The following is a 22,523-nucleotide window of genomic DNA, read 5'->3' on the forward strand; positions in this document are numbered from 1 at the left end:
TGTAACTCCACATTCCAGAGGTAAACACAATGGAAGTGGGAATAAGTGGTACTTTTCAACACATTGGGGCATTAAAAAATCTGTTAATCTATTAGGTTGCAATTTATTATTTGAGATACTACGGATTATCGACGGTACTGGACACCCCTTCCCCAATATTAGTCCGTTATTACGAGGTTCTACTGTTACAACTCCGTATTTTTTCCGAACCAGTTAGAATTCAGTTGCCTGATGCCTTCCCCCCTTGGTAGCAATAGATTTGAAAGCTGTCCAAATTTGAGTCATTGCTAGCAAAGGGATTTTGACGAAGGAAAAATCTATTTCTGGGGAGAGACCTGTGACGCCCGGTGAAAAAGTCCTTCTTTACACTTTTCTGATATAAATCTTCCAAATATACCAGAGAAAGATAAAAGCATGGAATGCAGAGGTTACTACCCTCGCACGAGCACCTTGTGGGTGTCGTGTATATAACAAAGGGCGTGTGAAAACCACTATTCACAGGCTGTCTTCCATTTAGATAATTCCTTCATCAAACAAATTTCAATGAAGTGTTGCTCAGCTGAATATTAGAATTATATTGCAAAGCTCAGATATTGTTCATGACTCATCTCTACCTTCAAGTGGTAAAAGTACTCGATTATTTTTTAACTCCTTATGAAACTGACACCAAGTACTGACCTGCGAATGCTTTGACACCCAGTGACGAAGAACATTGAGCACCCTCATAGTAGCTGCTGTCGAGATGATGGATTCCTGGCGGGGTCGTTCCCTGAAAGATGCTCTTCTGCAGTCTGTGAGGGAGAACTGATCCAGAGGAGGTACGTTTGTTATGTCGCGAGGGTTACTCGAACCCGCCGTGGCGACGGCGAAGGCTGCTGCGGCAGATGCGCTGCTGCACCTGTAATTTAAAAGAAAGATTTTTAGGGAAAATCAGATGTATGTTTATGGAAAGAAGAATATCTATGGCAAGGATTATATTAATCTTATGAATATATTCCCATGGAAACATCGTGTTCGTGGATCACTTGCTGTATATAAATTACAGTATAAAAGGTACCCAACTGACAAACATTCGGAGATACGAACACAAATGCAACTGAAAAAAACAAAGATGAGATTAAGAAAAACTGTAATAAAGGGATTTTGACGAAGAAAAAATCTATTTCTGGGGAGGTGAAAAGGGTCCTTCCTTACACTTTTCTGATATAAATACTTCCAAATATACCAGAGAAAGTTAAAGTATGGAATGCAGAGGTTACTACCCTCGCGCGAACACCCAGTGGGCGTCGTGTATAAAGCAGGGGCATGTGAAAACCACTATTCACAGGCTGTCTTCCGTTTGGATAATTCCTTCATCAAAGGGAAGGGCCGTAACAGAGGCCCTAGCTACCTTACCTGAACCACTCTACCAACCCCCGATGCTAGCGCCATCTGATCTACATCCTTCTGTTGGACTTCGTAAGCTCCATTTTGTTTTTTGTGTGCCGCTTGGTTTTGTAACTATTTTCGTGTAATTTCATCATGACCGTGGCTCTTGTTACTCTTGAGGTGGTCTACCTTCCTGCTCCCCAAGGTTGAAGGACCCTTTTCACCGGGCGTCACAGGTTGACCCAGAAAAAACCTTCTCATTTCCTAATTCTTTATATCATTGTCTTGAGCTTCAATTCACAAATTCTTAACAGAAGAATTTGTGATTTAGAATTTGTGAATTAGAATTTGTGAATTGAAGCTCAAGACAATGATATAAAGAATTAGAAAATGAGAAGGTTTTTTAATTTCCCAACAAGTGGAGAAAATGACTTAGGTAGTTAGTTTATGAGGGTGACGATATTATATCATTTAATACAGTAAATAAAATGTTATTTGTAATAACCTGATATCTATCTCATATGAAACCTATTTGTTGACTTTTGTAGCTGGAAATCATAGGCATATGACTCAGGTTGAGCTTACTCTAGGCCAAAATGTAACAAAATTCAACTTCCAAACATCTTGGAACCTATTAAGTTTGTAAGTTAAGGACCTGTTGTATATGAAACAAGTGAGCAAGTCCTGAACGCGGACATGGTCCTCGTAGAGGACATACCTCCGCCAAGGTGACCTAGAGCGCCATATGTCCTAGAATCATGAATTGATGCACCAATATGACCTTGACCTTTGACCTTTATAAATTTGAACATCACCCATGGGTTGCGCCTGGACTAGGACTTCCCTGTTGGCTTATGCAAAAGTCAGTGCTTTATTTCTGTCTCTTGATATGGCCACTTATGTCATAGTGACACCAGTGACCCCTGTGACCTTGACCTTGGGGTGACCTTGACCAAAATTTAATCAGTTCTTCCATACACATTGGGGAACTACTTGGCCAAGTTTGAAGTGATTCCGTGTAGAAATGTGGCCTCTACGTTGTCCACAGACAGACAGACAAACAGAGAAACAAACAAACAAACAAACAAACAAACCGAACCGAAAACATAACCTCCGCCGCTTGGCGGAGGTAATAATGAACTACTAAATGTAGACACCTTTTAAACATTGTCTGAATCAGGCTTTAAATTTGGTTAAAAATTTAATTTTGATAATAAAGTCTCTTTTTCTTTCTATACTTTACTCACCTGATGTCCATATTGCTTCTCTGTGGAAGCTTGCTTATATCGATTTTTACCACTTGAAACTGAAAAAAATTCCCGTTTTCTTTCTTTCAGTGGGCTTAGGCCTCCAGTCTAATATTGTGAATATCTAGTGGCTTGGGTAGGTTGCACATTCCTTTGTTTTTCAACCTCATGATTCGAAACTAAACCCGAAACTATTACCCATTCTCTTTACGTCACTAATCAGTGGTGAGGAGTGTGGGCGTGTGTATGAACATCGGGTGAGTATAGAAATAACAAATTTTATTATTAGAATTCCTTTTACATCTAAGAACCTGGCTTGATGTTGATATTGCCAATTCCCACACTCTGATGGAGGTGGATCAGCGAATGAAAGAGATAAGCCATTAATCGCTCCGAAATAAAACTATTTGATATCCTAGACTTGCCTTTTAGTTTAGTATTTTGTCAACGGACTGTCTCGAATATGATATTGTAATAACTCGATTCACTAGACTATGTTACTATTACTACTAATCCGTATTTTCGTGTCGTCACGGCGGTATTAACGCAAGACAAAGGTCGTGCGCCGTGTACGCTGGTTCCTTCCTTGAGCTACGTACTATAACTTTATTCACCAGATTTAGTTTGAATGCTATCTAAATCAGGTTCTAAAAATTGTTAACCATTGTTCAAATTCTGTCTGAATTGGTTCCAGAACTTATCAACCATTGTTCAAACACTGTCTGAATTGGTTCTAGAACTTATTAACCATTGTTCAAACACTGTCTGAATTGGTTCTAGAACTTATTAACTATTGTTCAAACACTGTCTGAATTGGTTCTAGAACTTATTAACCATTGTTCAAACACTGTCTGAATTGGTTCTAGAACTTATTAACCATTGTTCAAACACTGTCTGAATTGGTTCTAGAACTTATTAACCATTGTTCAAACACTGTCTGAATTGGTTCTAGGAATTATTAATCATTGTTCAAACACTGTCTGAATTGGTTCTAGAACTTGTTAAGCATGTTTTTTTCAGTCTGTGAATGCTCTCGATAGTTTGATTATTTTGTTCTTCCGCATCAGTGATCATATTTTCTTTTGTCCCAGTCTGTATTATTAAAATAAGTAATACAGTATTTGGATAATTATTCTCTGATAAGTAACTTAATGATAATTGAAAGTTGTATGTTATGATAATAGTGTACTGTAGTACGTTTTGTTTCTAAAAGATCTCCATGTTGCCAACCCAGACACTTTTCTAACCGGGTTGAAATACTATCTGCTTAGAAATACTATCTGCTTAGAAATACTATCTGCTTAGGTACTTAATCCAGAGCATAAGTGTGGAGAGTCCAATTGTGTTTCAATAAGATGAGCCTGAAATTCATTGTATTGCCCAAAAATAAAATCTTGGCCCTCTGCTAGTGAAGCAAGTCTCGCGACTACTGACCCTCGATATCCCGTACCCCTGTACAGTACTGTACCTTCTTTGCCGTTTGGTATTGAGTAGGAGCCTACCTGCGCTGGGACTGTCTTGAGGAGGTGATGACAACTCCAACACGAGGCACGGAGTGGGAAGGAGAATCTGGTACCTGAAGAAAAAATGTATGGGAAATATTAGAGTATAAATCATATATTGACATGAAAGTCTTTTATAAATAAAGATAATAAAAGTAGAGATTGGTTTGCTACTAAGAAATCCAGGTCTATGTTGTTGCAGTTTAAAGAACAGTAAATTTGTTTCTAAACTGTATGTCAATAGGCAGTGTGTTCAAATCCTAAAAGTTTGGTTTGCGTGGATGATTTTTTGTCACATCATTTAGATTGTTTGTTTGTAGTTCATACACCTATTGATATAGATAAGAATATTCAACTTCTACTGTGTATCTTATACAGATATTATTATTATTATTATTATTATTATTATTATTATTATTATTATTATTATTACAAGCCAAGTTACAACACTAGTTGGAAAAGGAAGATGCTATAAGCCCGAGGGCTCCAACAGGGAAAAATATTCCTGCGAGGAAAGTAAATAATGAAATAAATGAATAACAAGATAAGTAATAAACAATAAACAATCTGGGGCTTTACGCGTATGGTGAAAATTTTATAACAAAAGAGAGACATATCCGAGTATGGCGAAAACATCATAGCAGAAGAGGGACTTATCAGAGTATGGTGAAGATTTCATAGCAGAAGAGGTAATGAAAATTTTCATGGTATTATCTAATAGATTTCCCTAGCTTTACCTGGAAAGAGGACCTTGGCGTGATAGTGTGGATGCTTGACCTTGGCGAAGCGAGTCCTCCCAAAGCTAGGAGGCTGAATTCACTCTCTCCGCTGAGTCTCTTGGACCACTGGTTGTGGGAAAATCCTGCAGTACCCTCGTCTACCATCAGGAACCCGCCTGCCGACGTCGTTGCGATGTTAGCGAAGGGGTCCGGGGTCGTCCCGTTGTTGGTGTTTGGTTCGAGGGTGTCCATGTCTTCTTCCGTTTCAGAATCTGAACTGGCATCTTCAGTCTTCATGCATCCCACAGAGTATAGAAAAAAAGAGAATTTATAGGTATGGCAAATAATATGGTGCGAATAAGTCATTTGGCTTATATAAGGGAAAAATATGAAGATAATTGATAATACCAAATGAGATTAGTCAAGTAATGCTATCCAGGATATGCTTAAAAGTATTTCTGGGCTCCACCTGTGCCGCTCCGTGAAATGCTCCTTTTGCATCATTTCTAAGGTATATAACTGCTATGAATTACCAGAGAAAAAAGTTGCATAGGAATGCCAGGGTTGAACCCAGCTCGCTCACCTATATAAGGTGTCGGTATAATACTGGGGCGTGATAAATCACAACCAGAGGTCTCGCACCATTTAGATATCTCCTCTTCAATATCCCCGTTACAACGAGGTGCCGTTCAACACCCACCACTAGATGCTACTACCACCATCTCAACCCACGCCAACTACGTCACTCCTTTTTCATAGCATCATCACGTCTGTTTGTTGTGATTTTTTGCTGTGTTTTTCGGTGTTTTCTCCTGCTCTAGTGCAAGATGTCGGATTCCCAAGTTTCCTCATCCAAGTTAAGTACTGTACTAGATTTATGAGTTTTGAGCTTTTGGAGGTAGCATTGCCCTTATTTTTACTTTTATTAGAGTTTTTGTTTTTTTTCAGTTCCGATGGCCCCGCTCCGCGGTGGCCATGTTGGCTTGCTACCTTCTTCGCTCGTTCTTATCGCCTTGCAATTAGTCTTCTATACTAATTGTTTTTCGTTTTGAACTTGTTAGGCTGGAGCTTTTTACCGATTAACACTTTGCTATTCTGATATTATGATTTCTGGAACATAAAACTTAAGTACAAAAGGTCCCCAACTTAAAAATATTCGGGGATACAAAAGGTCCCCAACTTAAAGATATTCGGGGATACAAAAGGTCCCCAACTTAAAGATATTCGGGGATACAAACACAAATCCAATCGAAAATAACAAAGATAAAGAAATGCCGTAATAACACAAAATTATATCATTTAATACAGTAAGCTAAACGACGTCCATAATAACCTGATATCTATTTCATATGAAACCTGACTATTTGTTGACTTTTTTAGCAGGAAATTCTAAGCATGGGGTTCAGGTTAGGTCTTCCCTAGGCCAAAATTTAACAATATTTGACTTACAAAAGGGATTTTGACGAAGGAAAAATCTATTTCTGGGCGAGAGACCTGTGCCGCCCAGTGAAATGCTCCTTTTACATCATTTCTAAGTTAAAAACTGCTCAGTTTTTACCTTAGAAATGATGTAAAAGGAGCATTTCACTGGGCGGCACAGGTCGGAGCCCAGAAACAGCTTTTTGCAATCTATTTAGTTTGTAAGTTAGGGACCTTCTGTCCTATTTATTACTTGAAATTATTCAGCTCTCAGTTATTAGGTCGATTTAAGGCTAGCAGGTTTTCCATTTAGATTACTTAATGGCTTGTATCTGAAAAAAAATATTATTCTAGACAATTATTTATAGGCTAATGACAACAACCCTTTTATCTTGCATAACATCTCTTATTGATTTTATTTGATGGCCATAGTATGTTGAATGAGGAGGATAGTTCTATGTATAATGGAAGTGCCTAAGAAATAAAATTGGAGCGGCAATTCTTTATTGGTTACCCTCGTAACGGCACTGACCTGCGGTTGTTCTTCCAGAGGGAACATCGTTTGTGTCAAGGACAGTCTATGCACTGCTTCAGAGTAGTTTGAGGGAGGTATGTTGTCCAAGAGATGAGAAGGACGTCTCTTGGTCCTGCCCCTGGAATTCCTCTTGTCGTTTTCCAGCGACAGACGCCATTCTGACGAATCCAGGAGATCTGGATCCTCTTCCCCTTCTAGTGTAGATTCTGAGGCATCTGTTGGACTTCCTAGTTGGTTGCCGTTCAGTTCTGTATAAAAGAAATTAAGTTGTTATTGAGTATTTATACAGGTGTTTTCTCTCGTTCATTACAACAACTCATAGGAGTCTCATGAGTCGTGGTCTTTTGATATTTTTGTAGCAAGTTTCAGTCATGATTGTTTTTTTTTTTAGCTCACCATTTTCATTCTCGTTTTCAGTCGAATTTGTTGTGTCGTCCGACTGTTGTTGCTCTTTTAGTGCGGCTGAATTCTTGTTGTTCTCATCCTTATTGTTCGGTATAGTGCCGCTTATGATTTCAACCTTGAACAGAAACAGAATAATCATTAACATTAAGCCGTTGTCGTACATGCTAGCCTTGACAATCCCGCAAGTACCATTACTGTGTTGCAGTTACAAACTCACAGATTAATGACTGGCTATCTGAGCCATGGGATTTTGTTTAGTAAATATATTGAAACCCAACTACCCAAAATGCCGATTAATGTTAAATATAAAATTTTGATGGAGAGGAGTCAGGAACATGGGTATTACTTGTATTTTGGATGTCTGATCATAGCCAAATCATGGAATCCCCATTAAAATCTAGTGGAGTAAGAACAACCAAAGTGAGACAAGACGCAATGAACAGAAGAGGGGTGAAATAAATGAAGTGAAAAACATTAGATCAAACTGAAAACAGGAGATTAGTTACCGAATTATGAGAACACCACCAAATACTACTGGTGATAGGGAAGTGATCCTTGTAAACAGTTATAAAATTGTTGGACAGTAGATTAGAAATAAGTCATGAAAAACAAGAACAAAGTGTTACATATGCTAGAAGTTCATTGAATATAGATTTGTGTACTTGTTTACAGTAAGTTGGATAATGCAGAGGTGTGCCTCTTCTTAGTGTTGAAGGGGTTGGACCTCTGGACTCTTATCATATTGTTGAAGGGTGTGGACCAAGGGACTATCCAATCAACAAAGAGGTAATAATACAATATGGTTATATGCAAGACTGCTAAATACCTTTGATTCTCTGATATTCTTTAGAAAGAACACCTAACATAAATATGATAAGAAACTATGGTTTCAATATATGTATAGCAATGAGATCATATTTAGTAAGATTAGTATTTGGACCTTTTTATTCATGGTTTGAACCAAAGAAGGTTTCAAGAGAGGATAGGTGCTTAATTTGACAATTTTAGCCACAAGTCAGTGAAGCCCATGGACCTGGTTTTCATGCGAAGTTCCTGAAGAATCTTAACTTGAAAAGTTGTCTTGCCAATCTGTAGGGATGCAAAATCCATTCATTCCATGCAAACAGGTTATTGGGGAGGGGCTAGGATTAAAGTTGGTGCTGGAGAAACAGGGGAGGGGCAATCCTTGAGAAAGATTATATCTGTCAAGTGTGTCTTTATTACTAGGCTAAGTCAGATATAATTCTGAACTCAAAAGGAGAGGAATATTGGATTGTGGAAGTTATTGAAAACTCAGAGATTATTGGCAAAGAATCGTAAGTTTATATCAATTTATCAGATTTCATTTGAGTAAGATAAGATGGAGCAGTTCTTAGTTAATGTGAAGTAAGGTAGATATCAGTTCATCAGATTTCGTTTGAGTATGACAAGATGGAGTGAGAGTAGAGGCGGGACGAAAAATGACCTATTATTCTCACCTTCTTGGCAGTTTGATCGAGGAATAGTAGCATTCAAAATAAGGGATAGATGGATCGTTTTATTCTAGGTGAGTTGTCATCACAACTACTAAGGTCATTGATGCTGAGAGAAAGCTATCAAAGAAGAGGGGAAATAGGTCAAGACCTGACTTGTTAGATTCAGATTTTACTTGATGCTGAGAGAAATCTATCACAGAAGAGTGAAAATGTGTCTCGGCCATCAAAGTCAAGACCTGACTCACGTTAGGTTCAGATATCTACTTGATTAATATACCAAATCCTAAATGGAATGGTGATGGGAAATGTTATATGTCAGGTTATAAAGTCAAATTATAAGATTTTCTGTTGAATTGGTATTATGTGGGTAGGGTAGGTGCAAGTAAAAGTTAAGAAAATGATCAAAGGACACAGTGTAGAATATTGGACGCATGATCAGGGACATGGATTAGGAGTGGAGATTTTTTTTTTTCATCTCGTAAGTGTTTGTAGAAGGTGAGGGCATCATAACCTCCCTTATGGGTTCGATTAAAATAATGGTAATCATTGTTTGCGTACAATACATCAAAGTCTCACCAGTAGAGAAAATGGTAATCATTGTTTGCGTACAATACATCAAAGTCTCGCCAGTAGAGAAAATGGTAATCATTGTTTGCGTACAATACATCAAAGTCTCACCAGTAGAGAAAATGGTAATCATTGTTTGCGTACAATACATCAAAGTCTCACCAGTAGAGAAAATGGTAATCATTGCTTGCGTACAATACATCAAAGTCTCACCAGTAGAGAAAATGGTAATCATTGTTTGCGTACAATACATCAAAGTCTCACCAGTAGAGAACCTTGGGATGTGAGCGAGATGATAGCAGAGACTCGAGGCAAGAAGTAGAATACAGTAGTTGAAGAACGAAACAAAGTCTGTAGAATCAAGTCAGAGGTAGCACTTAGTTTTCTCATCTCACCTTTTTGGGATTTGTTGGGGATGTAGGTAAACTCTCGGAAGAGTCACCACATTGTTGATGATGTTCTTCTTCTGTATTTTGACTGTTGGTTTTGTTGAGATTTGCCAAGTCCTCAAGCGTTCTTCTTGCCTCATCGTCCTGATCACCTGCTTCTTCATCAGCTTTTAAGGAAAGAATTTACTTTTTGCTGGAATTTTGATGGTAGTAATGTCTACATGGAATTTACATGTACCTGTACTGTATATATACGTAAAAAATCAAAGGAACATAAGATAAAATGAAAATGCTTAGCATCTCCTGATATGTTCCGTCCCTACGACTTCATATATATTGCCATAATCTCCGTCAGTATGCAATTCCTACAGGTGAAGTTGTAGAGACGAAACTAGTGTGGATACACTCAGGTTTTCATTTTATCCTGTGACACGTATATATATTATATAGATATAGGTATACAGTATATGGTGTATATATATATATATATATATATATATATATATATATATATATATGTATATATATGTATATGTATATATATGTATATGTATATATATATATATATATATATATATATATATATATATACAGTATATATATATATATATATATATATATATATATATATATATATATATATATATATATATATATATATATGTTCTTGCATGGTATACTGGTAAATATATGCATACCAGAATGTTGGTCTATGCCTATTGATATATAATCAACATTTGATTGGTTAACAACAATTATCCTGTTTTATCAATCATTTGCTTTGTTCATTAATTGTGTATTGTAGAGGAATCGTGATTTAAGCAAATGGTTTAGAAATGCTTTGATCTGCGACTGCGTTTGGTTTGCTTGGCCTGGCTGAGGGTGTGATGAACAATTAAAATGTTATAGGGTAAAATTTGTAGGGATGAAATCATTATGCGGGTGTTTATAAGGAGATATATATATATATATATATATATATATATATATATATATATATATATATATATATATATATATATCTATATTTTTGGGCTCAAGCCATGTCGTCCTGATGGAAGTTCCTTAAAGGCAGCTTCCTAGGGTATATTACAACTACGGCGATATTCCCAGAGAATTTACCTTAAGGTACCCAGAATTCTAACTCCTGGAGCGAGTATCCCTAAAAAAGACCTTAGGGATATCGTAAATATCAGTGGACGTATTCTTGACACGCCTCATAGCAATCTATACCCCGAATAGAGTTAACACTTCGTAGGGGTCAAATGGCAAGAAAACGAAAACGAGAAAGAAAGGGGAGAGCCGTTCGTAAGGCCCTCTCTTCTCCCGTTTCGTAAGCGTGCCCTGCGCCGATTCTGGCGCCATCTGCATTCCTTTTTGCGTAGCTTTACAACTCGGTGTTTTTTCCTGTGTTTCTACCAAAATCTTGGATTTACTCTCATATTATGCTTTCTCCAACTTCTTCTGCTTCGGATAAGTTGAGTACTATTTCTTTTATGTATAATGTAGGCTCTTGTTTAAAATTAAAGTATTTATAAGAGTTATCTTTGATACAAGAGCTGTTGCCTGCTGGAGGCGTCATGGACGCTGTCGCTCGCTAGAATAGGATTTATTGGTTAGCAAGAGCGACGTTCCCAGCCCCCTGCGCTTTAATAATTAGCTGCTTAGCTTAATTAGGAATTCTGTTATGATGCGTTAGTAGTGCGCCTGGCGAAAGCTTTGCCTAGGCTGACCAACACTAGTCTTCGTAGCCTAGTTATTGGTCCTTGTACTTCCTGCATGATATTTAGTCTTCCAAGTGTGATTTTATATTGCTTAAAGCGTTAGGCAACGTTATACATACAGCCCTTTTCGAGTAATTTCCAAGATAGTATTGGAGTGAGTTTTGGTGATTTAGGTAATCGATTCTCTTAGTGCCTAGGCTAGGTTGTCTTAGGTCTTGATAATATTATCTTTTCCCCGTTTGCTCCCTTCTCTTCGGGGAAGGGGCAAACCCTTTCCCTCTGTTTAAGCCTTAGGCTTAACTCTAGTGGTTTGTTTGAATTAATTTTCAAATATAACTATGCTGGAGTAGTACTGTACCTTCCTGCTCCAACTGAATTGGTTCAGAGGGGGACAGTACAGCAGTGTATTAGTCTGAGTCCGTGTTGGTCTAGCGTGGGGCAGAGTCTCCCTTGCTGCCTGACACGGGCATAGGAGGTTTATCCTCCTTGATTCACCTTGGAAGGTTTCGGTAATTATGATCCCTTCGCTCGGTGACCCCTCAGACTTGTCCTCTTTGCTGTTCCGAGTTCGGGATATGTTCCCTTTCCGGAATAGCAATTCCTTCCTTGCCTTGGTTTTAGGGAGGCAGCCAGTAGTGCCGGCCTCCCTCCCTGGATCTCTCTGGCTGAGATGAGCTTTCTTAGTTTGGAATTATCCTTAACCAAGGCAAGGTTGGACAGGACCCTCTGTCCTTCCCTTCTATTTTCCGTTTCCTTTGTGTCAGTCGTCTCACATCCGTACCTAGCATAGGTTGGGATGGGGAGCTGACATGGTCCCCTGTCGGCCGGCAGAGAGTGCCGACCGGCAGAGGCCCTATCCTTTGAGTGCTGCCCGGTCCTTCCTTGGTCCCTCAACCGCTGCCGTCTGTAGTTTCAGTAGGCAGTGGTTAGGAAGCTTGACTTAGTTTCTCCCCTTCCTCTCGGCACTCTTTCAGGTGTCGGGCGCGGAGGTACATAGCCTCTTAGCCCGGCACCCATTCTGTTGTCTTCTCTTGTGTTGTCCTTGCCGTCTGCTGGCCTAATGGCCGGCCGTCGGTAGGGGGGTGTTCGCTAGTTCTCTTGCTGTCGGTCGGCGGTGGTCTTATGCCTTTGCTGGCCGGTCTCCTTGCTCACCTGCCGGCCGCTTTGAGTGGCGGCCGGCAGCCGGACGCTACCTGGAGTGGATGCCAGCCGGCAGGGTTTACTCACCGCTGCCGGGCCGGCCTGCTACATCACTCGGTTGGCCGGCCACTAAGAGTGATGGCCGGCAGCTGGGTGTCAACCGGGTAGCTATGGACCGGCAACCACTACCGACCGGTTCAGGCATAGGAACTGGAGTTCTTCCCCGTCTGGGTGATCCTAAGTTGCATACTTGAGACCTACCTTTGGAAAAGGGGGTGGGGGTGCTGACCGGCAAGAGCCGACCGGCACACCACCCTCATGTACTGTATCAGTTCTTCCCTGTTTAGTGTCTTCTACCAGGGGAGAACATGATATAGTAGGTTACAACACTGTCTTTTCTAACTTACTTGTGTTGCCTTGTGCAGTCACTTGGTGTTGCCTTACAGGGATGAAAAGAGAACTCTTTTCATCTTTAGCCAGAATGGTAAAATCTTACCTTAGGTGTGAGCTACACCTAATTTCCCTCGGGAAATATGATCTTTGGTTATTCTAGCAAAGACTAACCATTTGATTTTAATGGCTGGTGGGCTTCCACAGGTGATTGTGGGGGATTCACAAGTATGTGTCTTTTCCTTATTCTTTGTGGTCTTGCACGACCCGTTGTTGTTGGCCTTACAGATAAGAAAGTGAGTTCTTTCTTGTCTACTATCCGGTATTATAAAATCATTCCTTAGGGGGGGCTACACCTTCTTCCTTTGGAAATTTTCCATTGGTTAATCTGGCATAGATTAACTATACGATTTTATGATTTGGAAGGCTACAACAATTGGGTGTGCGGGAAATACAAGGATGTGTCTTTCCGTTTTGTTATGCTACTGTGCATATCCAGTGATACGTAGTTCACTTGATACTCATGGAAATTTCTTCTCTTTACAGGAGGACCATCCGTAGTGCGGATGTATTTCTGCAACGTCCGCAGTAGGGCTTCTGCGGACATGGTTCTGAAGGAGGCGTGTGACATGCGCTGTCTCCACGGATGTTCTCCGGTATTGGGTTCCCCAGGTATGTTTCATATGCACTAACCTATCTATTGTGGTTTTTTCTTTTCGCTTCGCTCAAAATCCGTTTTCGTCTCCCCTACAACGGTGGACTCAAGGGATATAGCTAGGGAGAAGCTTCGTACCTGGGTGAGGGGCTTTCAGAAAATTACCTCTGGACCTTATCTTCCAAATGAGAAGATGAGGGCTTTCTTTTCCTAGGGCATCAACTGTTACAGTGATTCCCCAACCTCAAGAGGAGGTCCCCTTAATTCAGATCCCGTGGATGCTGAAGTCACGGTCGCCTTGCTTAGCATCCAGTTGGACGACAGGATGCCAGACGTGTCCGAACGTCTGGAGGAAGACCTCCTGGCAGAAGGCCAGGATGAAGTTTGAGCTCCGGACAAGGTAGCGGAAGAGGCCGAGAGAGGTCGGTTGCTCCGGTTCAGGTCCTTGAACCTGCTCCCTCAACATCATCTGCTCTCGCAGTAGAGCAGGCCCTCCCTCCATTGTTGGCTTGATCCAACAAAGGCAGAGGGAGAAGAATGGGAAGGCAGCTGCATTGTAACTGCAGGGGCACATCCGGACTACGAGGTCCGGTGGAAGGAGGTACCAGCTTCAAAGGAAGAGACAGAGCCTAAGGAGGTCGTAGTGATAGACCATGCTAGGCTCATGCCTTGCTTTCTTCTTCGATGAAAGAGAGGGGCTTCATGAACTCAAAGGTAGCTGTATTTGAGTAAGAGGCTCCCTTCCTTTGTGTCCTCTCCTGCCACAGCCTTCCCCCCTTTTTCGCTGAAAGGGTTTGCGGCGGTTTTGAAAACAGTCGAGGCTGGCAAGCCTTTCCCCTCCCTGGTGGAGTGTAAACCCTTGTTGCTGGCCTTTAGAAAGGAAGATTTAGTAAGCAAAACAAGGACTGGAAGGACGTCCATCTTACCTTCTCAGTCCAGATGTGGGAGGCGGATTTTGCCGGATGCCGGTTCGGCGAGATCCTCTCTAAGCTGTCTGGTTTTCTTTTGCGGAGAGAACTCTAGACAAAAGAAAGACTGGCTGCCTCTTTGTCTCTTCAGTCCACGTTGAGACGATGACAAGTGATCCCAAGGTCCATGAAACGTTCATGGTTGTGATCAAGACTCATCTGGCCACTGTGACGAAGGATCTCTACAGCTCCGTCAGGGCGAAGAGAACCTGTAGGGAATTCGTGTTCGCCCGGGCTACGATGAGGCACGAGCCAAGGAAACTAATCTCCTCCAACAGTTGGGACAAAGACCTTTTCCCTAGTGAGTCGGTCAAAAAGGTTGATAGGGCCGCCACGGACGATAGAAATCTTCTCCGGGAGTGGGGCCTGTCTACCAAGAGAAATTCTTCCCCGGATGGGGTCCCCAACCTTGGAGGAAGACTAAAAGGATTAGGATACTTTCTCGGCCAGCTAAGTCAAGTAGACATCAGCAGCAACGGCATTTGCTGATGCCCTCAGTGCCCCAGATGGTGGCAAAAACCCCGACCACACTTCAGTGGGTTCCCCAATTCGTGTCGACACAGTCTCCGGCATTCAACCCATCGTTCGAAGGTCAGTCAACTGCCTGTCGAACAAGCCTAGAGGAGCAGCCAGAATTTCGTCTAGGCGCCCCTCAAGGAGAAGGGGTTTCATGGGTGGTCGAGGTCAGAGAGGCAAGACCTCAGGACAACAGTCCGAGCGAGATGATATTGGTAGAAGGGAGTCTCCAACGCTTTTGGGATCGGTGGACCTTCGATCCCTGGGTCCACAGCCTACTCAAGAAGGGACTGGGCTGGAGCTGGTACAGCACTCCATCCCCATACCCTCGGCGTTTTTCCGATACTCCACCCCCGTTCTGGAGGAGTTCATTCATGAACTGTTAGAGGAAAAGTGATCCGAAGGGTAAAGTCCATCTAATTCCAAGGGAGGCTGTTTTGTGTTCCCAAGAAAGACTCGAAAAACTCTGAGTCATTCTGGACTTGTCGCCACTTAACAGGTTCATAGCGAACTACAGGTTCAAGATGCTAACAATACAACACATAAGGACCTTACTGCCCGAGAGGGCATTTACCGCCTCCATAGTTTTGTCAGACGCCTATCGGCACGTTCCAATCTATTGTCGATTCCCCTCCTACCTAAGGTTAAGGCTACAACGAAGACTATTCGTCTTCAAAGCCATGCCTCTCGGGCTTAAAATAGCCCCAAGGATTTTCACGATGCTTGCGAACGTAGTTCTCAGTCAATTACGCCTAAAGGGAATTCAGGTAGTAGCCTACCTGGATTTTTGGCTGGGGTGGGCAGCACCCAGGACAGAATGCTTGCAAGCTTCCCTGTATGTGATCCATTTCCTAGATTATCTAGGCTTTAAGATCAACAGGAAAAGTCTCAACTTCCTCCATCTCTAAGTTCCGGTGGGTGTGAATCCACTGGGACCTAATGTCACACCGTTTTCTCCGTCATGGCGGAGAAAAGAAAGGAGATAGCTGGTTCTGTCAAGAGACTTCTAGATTCCGTATGGATATCAGATGCGAACTGGAGAGTGTACTGGGGTCTCTCCAGTATACTTCGGTGACAGACCCGGTGCTAAGAGCACAGCTAAAGGATGTAACCGGAGATTGGAGTAGTTATGCATCAGATGCGCGAAGAGATCTGAGAAGACCAGTTCCGCTTCGTCGAAATACTCTTCTCAGGCCTTGGTCCCAAGCCAGACTCCTTAGGAAGTCGGTTCTTCTTCATCCACCTCCCCCGTCGGTGACGAGTCACCCAGACGCCTCGAAGGAGGGATGGGGAGTTCACTCTCATCAGAAAAAGGCCCAAGGGTCTTGGTCCAGTCTATTCAAGACCTCTCACAGTCATTTTCGAGAGACTATGACAGTCCTTCTTTCCTTAAAGAAAGTCTCCCCGCATCGCTCGATCCACATTAGGTTGGTGCTGGACAGCGGGGGAGTTGGGAGATACTTGAATCGACAAGGATCAAGGTCGCCACCTCTCAACCAGGTGATGTTGGCCATCTTCCGATTTAGGGGAAGAAGAAATGGTACCTGTCAGCAGTTCACCTTTAAGGAGTCCGCAATGTGACAGCGGACGCTCTATCCAGGTTCACACCGATAGAGTCGGAATGGTCCCTAGACGCAGGACCATTCTCCTTCATTCTGAGTCAAGTCCCAGAACTGCGGCTAGACCTCTTTGCGACGAAAGACAACAAGAAGTTGCCCCTGTATGTGTCCCCGTACGAGGACCCCTTGGCGGAAGCAGTGGACGCGATGTCCCTCGACTGGAACAGATGGTTCAGGATTTATCTGTTCCCTCCTTACAACCTTCTGTTGAGGGTCCTCAACAAGCTGAGATCATTTAAGGGAGTAGCGGCAGTAGTGGCCCACAAATGACCGAACAGTGTGGGGTTCCCTCTGGCATTGGAACTACGATTGGAGTTTCGTCCGCTACCAGATCCAGTTCTGACCCAGTGAGTCCAGAAGTCAATTGTCTGCGCTTCATCACAGAAAACCCGGACCCAGCAGCTCATGATTTCTCTCCTTATTCAGGTGAGAAAGTGTTTCGGGATTTCGAAAGCCAGCACGGACTTCCTAGAGGATTATAAGTGCAAACCTTTTATAAGGCAATATGAGTCATCTTGGAGAGAATGGGTAGCCCTTGTCAGACGAAGATTCCGCAGGAGATCACGACGGACTTCTGCTTGTCTTTCTTCTTCCATCTCCATGGTTATGGATCGGTAACTAACACGATTTTATCATGTAGGCCTGCTTTGACAAGACCCATTCTATATGCCTTCCAGGTCGACCTCGCTAACGAGATCTTTTATAAAAGTTCCGAAAGCCTGCGCTAGGCTCAGACCTTTAGCACCTCCAAAGCCCAATTCATGGTCTTTAGAAAAGTTCTTCATGTTGCTTCACTGTTGAACAATAAGGAGTGTGCGTTAAAGGATTTGACCCATAAGTTATCCTCCTTTTTGCACTCGCGTCCGGGGCCAGGGTTAGTGAGATCATACCCCTCTCGAGAGAGGAAGGTCGTGTTCAGTCCCTGGATGGGTGAACTGAACCTAATTCCGGATCCTACGTTTCTCACCAAGAACGAGTTACCCACCATCAGGTGGGGTCCCTGAAGAATCTGCCCTCTGAAAGAAGATGCATCTCTATGTCCAGTAGAATGCCTAAAGGTCTATCTTCGTAGAACTTCAGACTTCAAGGATGGCCATCTGGCCAGGGGAGAAACGTCAGGCTCAAAATTTATTACTGAAATAACTCAGGGCGAAAATCACATATCTTATTCGCAGAGCGGATCCTGACTGTTCACCCACAGGTCAGGATCCGAGGAAAGTTGCTTCATCCTTAAACTTCTGTAGTTGTAGGGATTTTGGACATCTTCGTTCGTACACTGGCTGGAAGTCTTCCAGGGTGTTCTTTCGTCACTATGCGAAGCAAGTGCAGCAACTATGAGGTTCTGTGGTGGCAGTGGGTTGCGTCGTTAACCCTGCTGTTTAACTCTGCGAGGAACAGTAACTTAATTGGGACAATTAATTCCAGGGTGAGTATGTAGTCACATGTTGTACTACATACTATGTGAGGGTACTGGGTGACCCACGTTGACTGTTCCACTTTCAAAGGTGAACCCAGCATAAGTGCAAACATGCGTGCCGAGCGTTTCTAACGCTAATGTGACTGATTAGTAAAACAGACTTTTGACTTTGATACTTTGGTATCTTAAAAGTGGCTCCAATGTTTTTTCTTTCAGACAAACAAGTTGCTGTTTACTATCATACTTATGCTTAAAGTTTTAGTTATCCTCCTCTTATATATAGATATATATATATATATATATGAGTGTGGTTAACCTGTTTGTTTATTGTCTGTCAATAAACTGGTTCTTGAGAACCTTGCGTCTCCTTCACCTGTGAGCATTCATTCTATGTATATTTACCCGGGGATAATTCTAATAGAATGTTCCCTTATGCAAGCTAATATTGCATTGGTTTATGCTTCCCCTTAGCTGGAGGACTCCATCCCATAAAGGTATGGTGGCGGATTTACGAGTTTCCTCCTAAGCGGATATGAACCTTTGTCCAATACGTGTTTTGAGCGGAGGACTGGTCGATATTTCATATTGACACAGTGATTCTTTTCGAACTTCGCTTTACCCAGTATGGGGTGAGACCACTATACTCGCTTGCCTGGGGTTCATACTTAGATATATGTACTCTTCGAGACTTTCCCAGAGTCTAGTAAAACTCTTCCCTGTTGGGGGCAGGAAGCTCTATCATGGTTTATGATTAGTTGAAAAGATGTATGACGGTAACATCTTAGGTCTCTAGGTCGCGTCGACTGGGGGAAATATTTCTGAGGAGTACGGCACATTTTGAGAATCCACAGATACAGTAATGCTCTGGTATACTTCCATCAGGACGACATGGCTTGAGCCCAAAAAACGGATTTTGAGCGAAGCGAAAAATCTATTTTTGGGTAAGATGGCCATGTCGTCCTGATGGACCCGCCCTTCCCTTTCAATGAAAGGGCCGTAGGATCCCTCCCTACATACAGTATCTGTAGCACCTCGTGTTTCGCTACAAGGAATGCAGATGGCGCCAGAATCGGCGCAGGGCACGCTTACGAAACGGGAGAAGAGAGGGCCTTACGAACGGCTCTCCCCTTTCTTTCTCGTTTTCGTTTTCTTGCCATTTGACCCCTACGAAGTGTTAACTCTATTCGGGGTATAGATTGCTATGAGGCGTGTCAAGAATACGTCCACTGATATTTACGATATCCCTAAGGTCTTTTTTAGGGATACTCGCTCCAGGAGTTAGAATTCTGGGTACCTTAAGGTAAATTCTCTGGGAATATCGCCGTAGTTGTAATATACCCTAGGAAGCTGCCTTTAAGGAACTTCCATCAGGACGACATGGCCATCTTACCCAAAAATAGATTTTTCGCTTCGCTCAAAATCCGTTATATATATATCTATATATATATATATATATCTATCTATATATATATATATATATATATATATATATATATATATATATATATATATATATCTATATATATATATATGTATATATATATGTATATATATGTATATATATATATGTATATATATAATGTATATATATATATATATATATATATATATATATATATATATATATATATATATATATATATGTTATTTTCAGTGTCCATCTATTATCTGTCATTTTCATTATACTGTATGTCCTGCCCATGTCCATTTCTTTTTCTTACATGTTAGAATATCCTCTGCTTTAGTTTGCTCTCATATCCATGTTGCTCTCTTTCTGTTTGTTATTTTTATCACATCATTATTCTTTCCATAGCTCTTTGCTGTGTAACTAGCTTATGTTCTAAGGCTTTAGTAAGGATTAAGTTTCTAATGCATAAATTAATAGTATTAGGACCATCTGATTAAATACTTTTCTTTTTAGAGAAAGTGGCATATTACTTTTCATAATTTTCATTTTGTTTACCAAAAGCTCTCCATCTCATGCGTATCCTTCTTTTAATTTCGGTCTCGTGTTCTAGGGAAACACACACTGTCCTAAGTCTGTATATTCATTAACAATCTCTAGATGTTCATCCATAACCCTAGGTGATCTGGTGCATAAAATTTAGTTTTGTAACACTATTGTTTCTAAGCATTGACCCATGAGGGCAGTTTTGGCTCTTAGTATTTTATGGGTTCAGTCAGCCAATGTTGTGTCTTAATTTACGCTACCAATGTTGAGGAATTGTTTAATGTTTGTCAGTAAGACACCAGCTGCTGCAAAAAAAAAACTTTCCTCTTGTGACACAACCTTCAAAGATGAAAGATATTAGCATGGACTGCACATGTGAGTTTGTTGAGTTTTGTGAATCAGTTATACGGACAATAAAAGATCTAATAGCATGCATTAGTAACTGTTACTAAAAACTAATCAATACTAACATGTGATTTTTATAGATTTATATTCAAAAGATTTGCTTATCTTTGCTTATTTGTTTGCTTGTGTGCATGTGCCATAGTTTATCACCAACATATTCAGTCTTCCTTACATTTCCTGTATGATAAACGCCAGTGAATGTCTCCTGAAGCTTTTGCCACTTGGACATCAAAGATCCAGTAACTCTCATCAGGGACATCAATTTCAATTCCTGCAAGAAAGTAAAGTAAATTAATGAAACAAAGGAAAAACTGATTTGGACAAACAAAAATCACAACTGAAAATATGTGGCAAAAGTAGGCCTCCATAAAAGTATGCATAAGTACAGTACAGTATTCTTATGTGGTCTTTTAATCTTGACTTTAATTTAAATTGTTCATTACCTAGTTTTTTTTCTTTTTTTTCTTGTTTTTGAAATATTTACTCCTCCTAACTGTTACAAAGAGAGGAAAGTACGCTGCCTGATTTTGGGCATTGTTAGAGACTTTGAAATTGCCTATTACATGAAACTCAAATCTGATTTTTCTTTTAGATTACCTTTATTAGTTTGTTCAAGGCCAGGTTCCCCAAGAGATTTCACTGTCTATTAACCTGACATTCCTGATGCAGGCCTCCGTTTATCATTGCAAGGTGATTGACAAATTCCTTCGTGAGGATCTGTTCACCTGACTGACATACAACAGCAAGCTTTTACAATCCTATCTGTTTGTTTATTGGTATAGTTGTGGCCCCCTTTTATAGTCCATTTCTTTTAGCAAATCATATTTGCACGGACTCGCAACAATGCCCTTTTAGCTCGGAAAAGTTTCCTGGTCGCTGATTGGTTAGAATTATCTTGTCCAACCAATCAGCGATCAGGAAACTTTTCCGAGCTAAAAGGGCACCGCTGCGAGTCGGTGCAAATATGACTCGCTAAAAGAAATGGACTATACAGTAGTTAGTCACATACATGGATCTGTGAAAATCATAATGCCATGGTCTGCACGAATGAGCATCCTGAGGAATTTTGCCATTTAGCAACTGCGGGTCAATTGAGGGCCAAGTCTGGAGTCCTATGCTCTTTTGTATTTCATTAAGAAAATACTCTCATTATATGAATTGCTTATATATTTTTCTTCTCAGCTTGAAAAGCGTCTTATTGCTGATTATCTTGAAGTTAAATCCTCTGAGGCTCGTCCGATCATTCTTCACATTCCCCTATAGCAGTGGTTCCCAAACTATCTTACCTGACGCCCCCTTTTTGCTTCCAGTAGACCCGTAAGCCCCCACTCTTCTCTTTTTTATATATATATATGAAATGATTCTTACATTTATTTCTTAGCATTGTACAGGAAAACAGATTTCTGTTTGTATTACATTTTAATAATGAAAGCCACTCAAACAAATAATAGTACATTCTAGTAACTAAAAACGAAATATTTGGTTCAAAGTGAGTGAAAATATGTTTGAACATTAGCAAATTGGCAAAATTGAGTTGCAATTTTTAACGTGTAAAAAGAACTAGCTTAATAATTATACTTTGCATGTATGTACTGACAGATATTTGTTCTTTTAATGATTTTATTCTATTAAACAAGTAATTTTGAGCATATGCCTTCACGCCCCCCTTGTATCGTCCTCACGCCCCCCTAGTGGGGCGCGCCCCCCAGTTTGGGAACCACTGCCTATAGGATGTTGATATCCCTTCCCTCCTCTGTACTTCCATTTGCACATTCTTGCAGTGACTTGCACTCAACCTAGATAGTGATGCTCATCATACACTCCTCATCATAAGAGAAATAGTTTATAAAATAGAAGAAAAGAGAAAGTTCCAATAGAAAGTTTCCTCACAAATAGGTGAAAGCACATTTCTTGTGTTATATTGTACTTGTATATCGTCACCCTCATAAACTAATTGCATAAGTCATTTTCTCCACTTGTTTGGAACTCAAAAAAAAAAACCTTCTCATTTCCTAATTCTTTATATCATTGTCTAGAGTTTCAATTCACAAATTCTTAGCAGAAGAATTTGTGAATTAGAATTTGTTAATTGAAGCTCAATACAATGATATA

The 22,523-nt window shown here is 40.9% G+C and overlaps 1 protein-coding gene across 1 annotated transcript in view; it reads right to left on the reverse strand.

Moving 5' to 3' along the window:
* The window catches only part of LOC137625532 (ras-specific guanine nucleotide-releasing factor 2-like), a 100,065-nt gene that overhangs the window by 16,630 nt on the left and 60,912 nt on the right, over window positions 1–22,523 (reverse strand). The window contains exons 16-22 of the mRNA XM_068356441.1: window positions 20,584–20,682; window positions 9,633–9,793; window positions 7,187–7,310; window positions 6,788–7,038; window positions 4,855–5,127; window positions 4,118–4,191; window positions 679–898 (exon numbers count right to left, since the gene is read on the reverse strand). Coding sequence (XP_068212542.1) covers window positions 679–898; window positions 4,118–4,191; window positions 4,855–5,127; window positions 6,788–7,038; window positions 7,187–7,310; window positions 9,633–9,793; window positions 20,584–20,682 — 1,202 coding nt within the window. The remainder of the gene's footprint in view (window positions 1–678; window positions 899–4,117; window positions 4,192–4,854; window positions 5,128–6,787; window positions 7,039–7,186; window positions 7,311–9,632; window positions 9,794–20,583; window positions 20,683–22,523) is intronic.

The sequence above is a fragment of the Palaemon carinicauda genome, chromosome 32 (assembly GCF_036898095.1).
Source record: "Palaemon carinicauda isolate YSFRI2023 chromosome 32, ASM3689809v2, whole genome shotgun sequence".
In the NCBI taxonomy this organism is placed as follows: domain Eukaryota; kingdom Metazoa; phylum Arthropoda; class Malacostraca; order Decapoda; family Palaemonidae; genus Palaemon; species Palaemon carinicauda.